General features: G+C 47.1%; 1 protein-coding gene across 1 annotated transcript; it reads right to left on the minus strand.

Annotated features, from left to right (window-relative positions):
- Positions 1-250: 250 nt before the first annotated feature.
- CLK3 (CDC like kinase 3) lies at positions 251-11927 on the minus strand. Its single transcript, XM_085303985.1, has 12 exons — positions 11695-11927; positions 8947-9160; positions 6618-6711; positions 6278-6344; positions 4510-4626; positions 3901-4067; positions 3269-3363; positions 2759-2888; positions 2171-2253; positions 1701-1780; positions 845-935; positions 251-660 (listed from the first exon to the last, which is right to left on the minus strand). Exons 1-12 carry the CDS (start codon positions 11841-11843, stop codon positions 475-477), a joined length of 1473 nt encoding a protein of 490 aa, XP_085160111.1. The 5' UTR covers positions 11844-11927; the 3' UTR covers positions 251-474.
- Positions 11928-12603: the final 676 nt, after the last annotated feature.

A 12603-nucleotide genomic window follows, 5' to 3' on the forward strand; every position in this document is an offset into this window, starting at 1 on the left:
TCTGCTACTGCTCTAGAGCCTGATAACACATCTGGAACAAGCCCTCCCCTCTGCTCTACACCGTTCAGGCAGGCAGGGACGGAGACCAGGGAGAGCCTGGTCCACTTATCCTCACTTTTTGCCCTCCACTGAAACAAAGATTCCTGCTACYTACTTTCCTGATCATTTTCCGCAGCTCCTCCTTTCTTTCATTGCAGAAAAGAGAAGAAAGCTGGGAGCAAAACCACCCTATGCATGCCTACCAGGGAAGTATCAAACAATAAGAAACACTTTATTTTAACTTTACAACATATAAATAGACAAATCTGTGCTTTCCAATGTAGCTTTTCTTCCCCTCCCCTATCCAGGGTCCATGTCACAGTGTACACCAGTACCTCTGAACTCTGAGAGAGAAGAGGGTGACCAGGGCTGAACTGCAGCGGCTAGACCAATCCGGTATATACAAATCCAGCAGGCAATCACCCACCCCAACTGTCATCTGCTCAGATCCCGGCTTGCGCTTCGACCACACAGCATCCTTTCCTCTGCAGAGAGGCCAGCAAAAAAGGGATGCAGGAGAGCTTCGGAGAACGTGATCCTCTGGGAAGGATCAAATTCTAGCATCCTCCTCATCAAGTCAAAGAGCTGTGCGTGTTCCAGTGAGTCATGCAGCATGTATGTCTGAAATAGAACAGGGTGGGAGAGAGGTGCAACGCTCCGGTAAGATAAGGCTTTGGGTAACCTCAATCTGCTTCCACTTCCTAAAGAGGCCTGTGGCTGCAATTACGCTGCCAGGACCTTTAACCACATCACAGCTGTCACCCRCTCCTGAGCTAGCCGCCACCAGCCGCTGAGCAACACCTACCCGCAGGGGCTTGCAGTTCTGTTGGACGTATCTCCCATCCGATGTGTTCTCATCCCACACCAGGTTCCCGTTGTGGAAGTACTTTTGTTTCCTATGAGCAAGGGAGAGTGTTCAGTGAGCTCTTTTGGGGACGTACATATGCAGAAAAGCTTATCTGCACAGGCAGAGGGAAAGCAGCGGCCTCTAAGGTTCAGTGACAATACCTCCCCYCATTCTGTACCTCTCCACCATGAGAGGAGCAAAATGTTACTCAAGAAGAGAAACAAAAACTCAAGCTAGACTCCCTTGTAAATGAAGAATAAAACATTTTATCTATATGCCTTAGAGTGGTGAAAAAGGGAAAGTTGCTGTTTCTCTGCAGCACAGAGAAAGAGCTACAGAACAGGGAATAGTTTCTATGATCCAAAGAGGCTGTGAGCAGGAGTACAGCTCACCCGTTCCCTCACACTGCAAGCTACAGGCAGCTACTACACTAAAAAAAGACAAAACAAAAGAAAAAACTTTTTGGCTTAGGAAGCATCAAGAATTGCTTGAGATGGCTTCTCAGCAATAGCTGCCCATCTCGACATGCATACAGCACCACAGCTCCTTTAGGTTAAGCCTACAGGCTTAACACTATAATCTCTGCAGTACATAAGCTGCTCAGTCATTCCCCCTAAAGCCTGTGGTCAGGTTCATAAAAGGAAAAAAAAAAGCCACCACATGCTCTCTGCAACTCTTCTAGACTACACAAAGTCTCCGCAGATTTATAACCACATAGTTAAGGCCTCGTATGTGGACGGAGAATTGATATTCTGACTAATTCGCCACGACAAGCACTTGACTGGACTGTCAGAATTCAGGAACAGATTCTTACCGGGTTTTATGAATCATGTGAGATGGAATTGGCCCAAGGATTTTTTCCATCATGACAAGATGTTCACGGTTCTCATGAGTCTGCAAAAGAAAAGGAGCAATGGTGCATTACTTAAGAACTTGGAGATCTGACAACAAAAGGTCTGTAACCTATACAAGTACAGGGTGAGATGAGACAAGCTTCCGTCAGGAATGATGAAGGTCTGTTCAAACTTCGTCTTCTCTTTCTCATTTTCTATTCTTCACAGGTACAGTGAAGAAATCAAAGTGATCTGAACCTTGTCCTTTCAGTAAGTCATGAGTTCTCAACCTACAGGCTTTCCTGTGCTTATTTTAACACACAGAAAGTCAGTTTCTGATTTTCAGTGCCTGGTCTGCATTTCCCTTCCCTCCATTTAAGCGCTAGCGTTTTTAGATATTAAGGCTTCTTAGTTTGGTCTAAGGGTACGAAGCTTTTTGCAAGAGTCATACCTGAAAGAGCGTGAAGCCACGGTAATACTCAAACAAAATGCAGCCGGTACTCCAGACATCACATGGCTGTGCCCAGCCCAGCTCTGCAAAGAGAATAAAGCTAGCTTTGAGCTCCCACCAGGTTTCTCCTATTTTGTATTTAGGACTGCAAGGACTGGATGAAAACAAACCTAGAAGTTATCTGTGCGTTCTGCAGGGCTGTAGGCTGGCAAGCGGTCTCACAAGAGACAGGCGCTTCCGTTTCGGTTTGTGCTGACCCCCATGCTCCCCTGGAGCCAATCTGAGCAGCTCACAAGTCTTACTGGCATTTCTTAGCCCTCTGCACTCCTGGTGAAGGGCATACACTAGCCATGGATAATTTTCATGCAGTCAGGGCTTTTGGACCACTGAGACAGTGGGGAACCTTGTCTCCCGCAGCGGTGGCATCACAGGTTTACTTTCCTTTGCATGGAACAGGCTGCCCCCAAGTCGTGTTCAGAAATAGAGCTTTCAGCTCATTTTCCTAGAGACAGCATCATCCTACAGCACCRCTGGGACAACTGTTCTCCTTCAGCTGGCTAAGGCTCCCCAAATCCCAGCACTACTCACCAAGGATGACTTCTGGTGGACGGTAGTGCCGGGTAGCCACAATAGTGGTGTGGTGCTCGTGATCGAAAGTGGCACTTCCAAAGTCTGCCACACGGATGCTTGTGTTCCTAATAGATTTCTCCTCGCAGCTCTGCAAAGAAACCAGAAGTGTTCAGAGCTTTGAATAGTTGGTTCAGGATTAAGGCAAGCTTTGAGGAGTCCCAGAACTGCCATGTCTGCATTAATCATCAGAAGGAATAGAATTGTGAGACTTGGAGCTCTTTACGTCTCTGGTCAGCGTTAAGGAAAGCAGCTGAATGCTCCACTTCATGGACTAGAACCACTGAAACAGAACCTCAGAGCTACTGGAAGACACTGGAGAAGGAAAAGACCCAACTTCCGTTTTGTTCTAATGGAACAGACMTTTGAAGCTCCTTAGAGCATATACAGAACAAGGAAGATCCAGTTTCTGCCAGGAGRAGGAGGCAAGTCACCCCTTGTCTATTCACCTTTCTTTCAGACATAACTCACCTTTTTCTCGTTGTACAACGTGTCAAAATCTGAGTTGACAAACAAGATGTTTTCTGGCTTGAGGTCAGTGTGAGTCAGCTGGTTGTCATGTAAAACTGCAAAGGTAGGGAAGAGAAGAGAAAGATTTATAAGAAACACACACCAAACCATATACATACATACATATATATATATATACACGTACATATATATATATATAGCTCTGCCCCGTGAGCCAAGCAAAGCTCCCTCAGCCCCCASGGGAGTTGCAGCTCTGGACTAGAGCAGCCACACACCGGACACCGTGACAAACCAGCTCCTTCTCAGCACCTCCCAAACCATTCTGGTGAGCACACCCTAGCCTAGCTAGATATTTTGGGTACAGACAAAACACTTTTGCAAGAGAGCTTACAAGTCTCCCTGCCATTCCTTTCAGAAGAAAAAGGGAGCATGTTTAAGGACTGCTGCTCCAGACCCCTTCCCTGCTCTGTCCTCCACAGAYACCAGCATCTCACATCTTTTTATAAGCTTCACACAAGGGGGAAAAAAAATACCTCAAATATTCAGCTATTATTAATGCCTGGGTAGAAAAAGCAGGTACTGAAGAACAMACGTCGGCTGGCAAGCCCGAAGGCCAGTCCCAGGTAACTTACATCTCAAGGCATGGCAGAGCTGGTAGGCCATGTGCCGAATCTGAGGGAGAGGGTATGGCTGGAAGTTATTCTCCTTCAGGAACTCAAAAGTGTTCTTGCCTAGAAGYTCGAAGGCAATGCACATGTGGCCATGGAAGTTGAACCAATCTGACATCAGGACACACAAGCTGCAGAGAAAAAGATGTGAGGATTAATCATCATTCAGTGACCTGACAGAACAGCAGTTTTCCCAGCCTTTGCCTACTCCAGAAGTGGCTGGTAAGCAAATGCTCTGAGCCAGCAGATTCAGAAGCACCACAACGCCTCTTGTTCCACAGGAGAGGCCTCCCCTTGCTGAAATGCCTTTCTATAAAAATYTCCAACTCAAATGGGACAAGGCAGCAAGCTCTTCTCAGCAGAGAAGCTCAGTAGGAGTATYTGCATACGTAAGTAGAGAAAGGCCTCCTTCTTCCAAAAGGCAGAAGAGACTTTTTTTTTTTTTTCTTAACACAGGAGACAAACAGTGAGTATTCGAGTCCTAAGCCCAGCATTACTCTGCACATTGTCTACACAGATGCCCTATCTCTAGAAAGTAGCACTGACCAYCTCGAGGCCTCTGCAGGAACTTACAATTTGTTCTCCTTGTCCTTCTCTTTGATTTTCTTCAGGACATTGATTTCCAGCCTYGCTGCTTCTCGGTACTTTCCAACATTTTTTATGATTTTCAGTGCCACCTGAGATTTGCCTCTGTAAGGGAAGAGATAGAGGGATGAAGTCAAAGAAAAAGCCGCAGTCACCTCCACAGACACATCCTCAATCCACTGAGAGTGCATATCCTGGAAAACACAACCACAGTAACTGGCAGGAAAGAGGTTCAGCCAGTTCTGGGTCCCAACTGTCCTGTCAAGATTTGCCAAGGATTTACATCTCAATTGCAGGTGTTCCCCAGTTTGTTTTGGAGCAGAGAACTGCCCCGCTGGGCCTGAGGGGAGATCCACACACAAGGGGTGGATCTGACATAGCCTTATTTTCTCCATCTCCCTTCCAGGGTTTCCTTCTCCCATTTGTTTCAAGACAGCTTTGGCCCAGATCAGAAGCAGCTGCAGGCTTGATGGGAGTCAGGAACTCGGGGGGGGGGAGGGGAGGGATATGCACGGAGAGGGAACTTCACTCGTGCAGTCTTTGGTGGGAACAGGAGCCTCCCCTTTGCCAAAATCCAGCTTGCTATGAGACGGTCCATGGCTGGGAGTCCCAACCATTACCAGTATTTCAAGTTAACCAGAAAACATCTGTGATTTGAGTGTACATGAACCAATGTGGAAATCTAAGAAAAAGAGAGTTTGTTTATCCTGCAACAAGTCACAGAGCTACACAAATTGCCACCAAAACCCTATTTCTACCTTAGAAAAGGCCAAGACAGAAACTCACTAGCATGAAGCCAAGCAGCACCAGAAGTGCCCAGACAGCAAAGAGGACATTGCAGAAGCCTTTACAGCTGTACAGAATTTCCCAAGGATACACAACAGACCACACACCCACTGCCTGCCTCTAGGTAAGCCATGTCACACTGCACATGCCATTCAGAGAGACTGCTGAGCAAGCACCTGGCAATCACTAAATACGAAATACTAACAGGCAGAAGGAGGAGGTAACCTTCAGCAAGCTTGGGATGACCATATGATAGTATGGGGACCAAAAAAAAAGGTGGTGGAGGGGAAGAGGCAGGTCACTGAATAACAGATGGGAGTTCTGGATGTTCTGCCCTCACTCCAACTTGTCCAGYAGTTAAGTACTCACACTGAAAGACTATTACTGCTCAGTAACACTCCTAAGAGAGCTGCAGAAAGCCCTGCAAATACACCACGTCCTGACACAGCAGCTGATAAGGTCACTGACTCCAGCAGACACCTCCTCTCCAACTGTGCCAGGAAGTGGCAGGAGGATCCCAGTAGTTCCTGCACTACGCTCATCCCATGGCCCAGGTCAGGAAGACAAGGGTCAAGTGTAATTGCAGAAGAGGAGAAAAGAAAAACAGTACTCTGGCAGATTAAGAGGTCACTTTCCCCAGCTGACTGTCCCATCTCTATGCCTAAATTCCCTGCTTTTACAGTAGGGCAGCAGAACAGAGTCTGTGTCTAAGCCCTCAGCTGCTGAACTCCACTGCTTGGATTAACACATCAGTTTGCAACCTTGGATGGCTGAGGTATGAACGAGGCCCCTTTCCACTTGCTAAGAGGAGTAACTTCTACCATGATGACAAGTGGGAGATGGCAACACTTCAGTCCTGTAGAGTCCCAAGCCCAAACAAAACTGGCAGCATTAATCCTGCCACGCTTGTGCACATCTGAGCTTGTYCCACAAAGGGCAGGCAAGTCACCTGGAAGTGAAAGGTGCCTACCTGGCATGGTCCACACACTCCACAACTTTGCCAAAAGTGCCTTCACCAAGGCTGCCGACAATTTCATCTAGGAGAGAAAACAAGAGCGGATGTGAACTTCTGAGGTTTGGCGAGAGCTGAGGTCCTGCAATTTCACAGCAATAAAATGTCAAAACAAAAATTCTCTCTCACTGCTACACTCTTTAAAACTCAAGTGTCTATTGTCTGCCTCAGGCAATTATTGGTCAGTCCATTTATAACCAATAAATACTAGAGACCCCTCCAGTACAAAAAAAGAGAGATCTTGTCTAACATGGGGATAGAAAGTAGAGAGGTAAAGTTTTACGAAAGGTGGCTGTACATCGCTCTTGGAGCCAATCGCCGATCCTGCACACCAGGTGGCCTTCTTTGTCATCTTCCACGCTCCTGCTGCGCTTACTGCTCTGTTGGCTTCTCTGTACACACCGCCCCCCGAAACGGCACACGACCAAGCGCACACAGCGGGCAGTTCCGAGTGGCAGATTGTGTTGTCATTCAAAGGTGGAGACGACGGTGCGTCGGTGGTTGGATTTTCCAGATCCCAGCATTTCATAAGGCACACAGCATATATAACGATAGGGATATTGCAAGGGACACGTCAAGACACAAACTAACTTCAAAACAGAAAAGTAATCAACAGCTACAGGTATATAAAGAAAACTCTCTCATTAGCTACAGTGTCTGATGCAGCAGCTTCTAAGCAGGAAAATGCCCCCCTCTTCTCTGAAGGGAAGCAGCAGCTGGGAAGCTCCAGTCACTGGTTTGGCACCACCATTCCCCACAAGATTTGCCACAGAGGAGCAGGTTCCTCTACAGCACCAGAGGATGCTACCAGAGAAATGAGGTGGAAGAAGAACACAGGCTTTGCCAGAACAATGTCATTTTCTCCGCTGGCAAACGTGACGATGGGTATACAAGTTGTCAGTTTGGACAAGCTGTCCAGTAGAAGCCAGAGTAGCAGTTCTCCCATTGTGCAGTCTGCTCTCTTGTACCTCAATTAATAGATCACCAGCTACACAGAGACGTATCCTGCCCCTGCTACGAATCAGCCCTTCCCTTCTTCACAGAACCAACAACAAAGCTGATCCTATCTCTACAAGCCTGACTGAATGCAAACAGACCTAGTATTGCACATCTTTCTTGAGATGCAAATTTAAGCCTGGAAGAACTTTAGGAACAGGACAGAGAGTGTTTCACTCATAACTTCCAGTGTCCGCTAAAGGTTAGAGGTCACAATCACCCCGCTACTACTAGCTTCTACTGGAAAACCAGCCGAACATTCCCAGAAGGATCCAGGGACCACAGAGCAAATTGTCCCAATACCTTAACTTTTCTAGTTAGTCTAAAAAAAGAAAAAAGAAAAAAAAAGAGAAGAAAGAAAAAAAAAGGTTATAGTCTCTGCAGCCAAAGAAATGCTAACAAGGCTCTAAACTTCCATGCCTGAACTTCTATCCATCTTCTCTACTGCACCCCACACCCCCCTACCAGTTCAAAATAACGACCTACAAACAAACCCTAAATGTCAGCTGAAACGGAGAAGGAGGCAGAAAGAACAGTTGAGACAGCTGTGAGACTTCAAAGGATTTAGATCACGCCAGCCAAACCTGTACACTGTACCGCCACTCACACACACGCAGTCTTAGAGAGTTTTAATCATAACTTGGCCTTTTTCTAAGGCGCAACTTAAAAAGTCAACTGCAAAGAAATAAAAGGAGGAAAGCAACAGACCATCAGAAGTTCCAAGCCATGCAGCTATCTAGCATAACTGCAGGGATCAGGACTTGGTCACTTGGTTGTAATAACATCTACAAACAATGAACTTGTGAATGACAGAAGCGTTCCTTACTGGAGCGAGAGAAGCAGTGAAGCAGAGATACCTCACAACACTTCCACGGTGCTCCAGGTCCTGGGGCAAGTCTCCCCAGCCTGTGCCAAATATTCCCTGTCAATCCTCCAAGTATCTAAGGCAAGGGATAACATATTGCATTATAATTCGGTGGAAAACACTGAAGTTCTCAAAGAAGCTGAAGTCCGAGGACACTTGTGTAAAAATAGCCAAARAGGACATGTGCATGTTCTCAGAAGGTGGCAGCCTCTAAGTAGTGTAGGACAGGAGTTAATAACTACATGGCTAATGACTCAGAAGAGTAAGCCTTGATACAGCTGAATGATCCTATATGGCACAGGATCCTGGCACAAGTCAATCAACACGCCTTCACAGGAGTGCTTGGTACCATCGCTGCATACCAAAACCTCCTAGAGCAGCACCGATATGCAGAACTGAAACCCTTCTCACACATAACCTTAAAAGGAGCGACACGGCAGCCAGGCTGGCCTGCACCCAAGACTCACCCTTGTTAACACATCGTGCGTTTGCACCAYTTGAAGCGTTCACCGATCCCCTCCCCTGGCCGTAAGAACACGGCTTAGTTTCCTCGTGTATTAGAGCTACAGGGGCTGGACTAGTCAAACCYGATAGCCACAAATGCTTCCAGCTTAACAAGACACAGATTTGGGACTATATGTTCCACATAATCAAAACAAACAAAAATGGGATTAGCGGTACTCACCCAGAGTGTTCAGAGCTGAAAGGAGGTAAAAGAACAGTTAARAACGTGAACAATCCTGAACTCATTCTGGACGCTACTCACCGAGGAGGCACTGCTACAAGACCTGGTCCTGCGTTTCCGGCAGTGATGCTGATGYTTCTTCGCGCGGTGCTGCTCTCTGCCTCTGGACCGCCGCCAGTTCCGTGCGCGGGTCGAGTAATAGTCCTCTCCGAAAGAMGGGCTTCGGTCTTCAAATCTGTAGGTGTCGCTGTCCCGCCTGTCTCTGTATCTCCTGTGGTAAGGCATCCTGTCATGGCTGCATTACAAACAAAAACCCCTTCGTAAGCCAGAAGAGCGGGAAAAAAAAMCAAACCAGCGTCCTGCTGACAGTAAGAGCTCTCCTTCCCACTACCTGGTGGCAGGGAGACAACAGCAACGTCCTACCTTCAAACAGCCACCTCGCTATAGCTCCAATGCTGGCCACTTTTCAGGCAAGTTTCTCCAATAAGGAGGAGGAGAAGGTTAGCTAAAGAAAATAGCATGGCATCTCCACATTTCAAGAAGCTAGAGRGGAAACTACCCACATACTCAGAGCTGGATTTGAGCTGCCTGCCTTACCTGAGCCACCTCCACCACCGTACGCAAGTATTTTTCTAACATAATTCCTCTTCCCTCAGGAAGGACTCTTATTAGTTTTTACACAAATGAGAATTGAACGCAGCAGAAGTGCACTAGTCATCACCCCAGTGGGGATCAGAGTCCCCTAAATAGCAAGTCTTCCATGYACAGACGCACAACAACTCAACAGATCATTAGTGAAAGCCACAAAAGGTTTGCACTCTGCAGTTTAGCCAAACCCCTGCCTGTCCTGACAACCAAGGGTTGCGAACCCGTAAGTAAACCACGCGTCATGYAGGGCCACAAGACGAAGTTCCCTTTGTCGGTAGCTATAAGCTGTTTTAGGTACCATATGTGCATACTAACTGAAGCACACCAACAGTTCCTCTGCGCTCAGTTAGAGAGCACCTGTGAGCTGGAAGTGCCTCAAGCTAGAACCACAGTTCTGTAGCTCCTGCTTTACGCTCTGCAGATCGCAGTTTAATCCCATGGGCCTTCTTGGCAGAACTGTTACGGTTACATTTTTAGACAGTACAACAAACACAGTATCACTTAACCACGGTTTGCTTGTACCTCCAAAAGCATGACTTTTCCCCTACCCCAACTGTTATTCTTGATCTAATAAAATACTACCTTTACTGCAAGTCTTGATTCACATGTTACTGAATGACAAGCCAGGGTTTAAGTAGGAGACRTTGCAACTCAGAGAAAACAAAAACAGCATACTGACTTTCCATGAGAGATGATAAACACAAAGGGTGATTAACAGCAGTACTTTGGGCAATGACTAGCCAGCTTTATGCTGTCTTATGCTGAGCGCAAAAAGCAACTGCCTCTCTGACCAACACCTTGTTGCAACTGCTCCACTCTGGAAATTGGAGCTTTCGTTGTTTCCCCCCTCTCTACTTTGGCAACGTCTGGCTCTCTTGCTGACAGCTTAACAGTACACAGATGTGTGTGCAGTAAGCAGGTGATTCATTTTGTCTTGGATCAAGAACAAATAGCTTCACACAGTCTGCCAAGATAGCAGCAGCTTTAGGTCACTACTAAACTATCCAAAACAAACAAGCAAAAAATAGCTTTATTCCACACCAATACTCCACTCAAAACGTGTCTGTGAAATTTCAGTGTGAACTTTCAAGACACAGAGGATTAAGAAACAACAGTGGAGAATGTGAAGGGCTCCAATACTGAGACCACCAACAGACCTGTAAGAAGCTCTCGCTCTGAGCYTAAAGGGGCAAAAAGGTTTTCCCCCAGCAAAAGATGGTTTTCATCCAAATCTGTTCTAAATAATCCATCAGATGAAAACGGAAAAGTCCACTGTGTCCGTCAGTTGTATTTCACAATGCACTTCTTCCAAGTAAGCACAACCCAGATCCAGAACAGAAATTAAACAATAGAGCAATTAAGGAATTCAAAGATGAACTCAACTCCCTGTTAGCYGCACCTGCCCTGTTAAAGTCTCAGTTGCTAGCTGAGCCAGCGGAACAGCACCTGGACAAGCTCCAGCACCACCGAGCAGCGAGGACAGCCAACCTATTTCTGTTCCCCACCATGAAGTAGCAGCACACAGCTCCYTATTAGCACTCCTGCCTCTATTCCCAAACCTTCACCACAGATCTTTTATCAGATGATAGTTATCCATTGTGCTTTCAGCACCTGTGTGCTAATTTGTTTGTTACCGTGGAAACACTGAACAAAAGGATCAAAATTAAAATCCAGGGTCAGAACAGGGGAGTTCAGTTTGAGTTATGGTATAATAGAGCAGATATTTATAAGTCCTTTCTGACAGTATAGGTGAGGTAAAAGAATTTTTACTTTGAGTTGAAATTTGAGGAAAAAAGAAAAGCGGGTTGTCAAGAGAGAAAGACTTTAATGCCTCTGCACCATCAGAGCTGGGAAACATGATTCCAGGGCAGACTGTTCTCTGTCATTAATATTAAAGACATGTCATTATTTTGGGAAGAACTTTTGGCTAGATACAGAGGCAGAAATGCCTAAGAGAAGGCAAACAAATACGCCATTTACTTCCATCTCTGGGATTTACAGTTTTGTGTTATCCACAATTAGGAAAAGAAACCTGTCACCTCTCAGGGCTAGCTCTGATCAGGATCAGCGACGAGCGTAGGTTAAGAGCATAATCCAGCCTGCACCACAGCTGTAGCCGCATGCCAGCGGCGGAGCAGCTGCCTAGCAGAAGCGCTAACCTTTGATGAAACCAACTCTTACCTTCTAGACCGCGATCTCCTTGCAAAATCCCTCCGGGGTGGGTATCGTAATCTTCCATCATAGTCTCTGCTATGAGACCTCTTCCTCTTCCATCTGTGACCCAAGTAGGTCTCCTGCTCAGGGGACCGATATCTCTTACAGTGATGCATCTAAGGACACCAAAAATTTCCAGTTTAGCACCTGCTCAAAACACTGACTGGTTCATGCTCTGACCAATTCCTGAAAGAATCACAAAGCTTCCTGCCCCATGGAACAAGAAGGATGGGGACAAAGACTGCCCTAAAGGGTGCGGGAAAGAGCTCCGGAAGGCACAACAACAAAAAAATCATGCAAGAATTCAAACGAGACCTTCGTGACAGAATCACAGAAAGGTTGGGGCTGGAAGGGACCTCTGGGGACCATCTAGGCCCCCCTCTCTGCTCAAGTTGGGTCACCTACACAGCTTGCCAGGTGGCTTCTGAATATCTCTCAGAAGCGAGACATTCAACCGCGCGAACACGCAGCCAGCACTGACACTGTTACAGGAATGCCGTCATTAAATCATACTTTAGGCGTCCTCTCAGAAAGCTGAAGTTACTAGAAGAACRTTATCATTTATTTTTCCGGTGCCCTTCACGACGATCTGTACATAAATTGGCCCCCCTGTGTCTCCTCTGTGGCCACGTATAATCTATCCTGCGGGGCTCTTAAGCCAGACGGGGACTGGAAAGCGCTTTTTAAAAGCGCCGAGCGTGGAGCCGTAAGAAGCGGCAAAGCCACGGGAGACAGGAGCCCTAAGGCAACCCCGGGGTCCCCGCTCCCGCGGGGGAGCGCACGCCCGCGCAGCTCCAGCGCGGCCGGACCGGGAGGCCGGGCCGGGCCGGGGCAGGGCAGGGCGGCGGCTCGCCCAGGCCCAGGCCGCAGACCCCG

Source organism: Rhea americana, unplaced genomic scaffold (assembly GCF_003343005.1).
Source record: "Rhea americana isolate MKP2758 unplaced genomic scaffold, rheAme1 scaffold_201, whole genome shotgun sequence".
NCBI classification, from domain to species: domain Eukaryota; kingdom Metazoa; phylum Chordata; class Aves; order Rheiformes; family Rheidae; genus Rhea; species Rhea americana.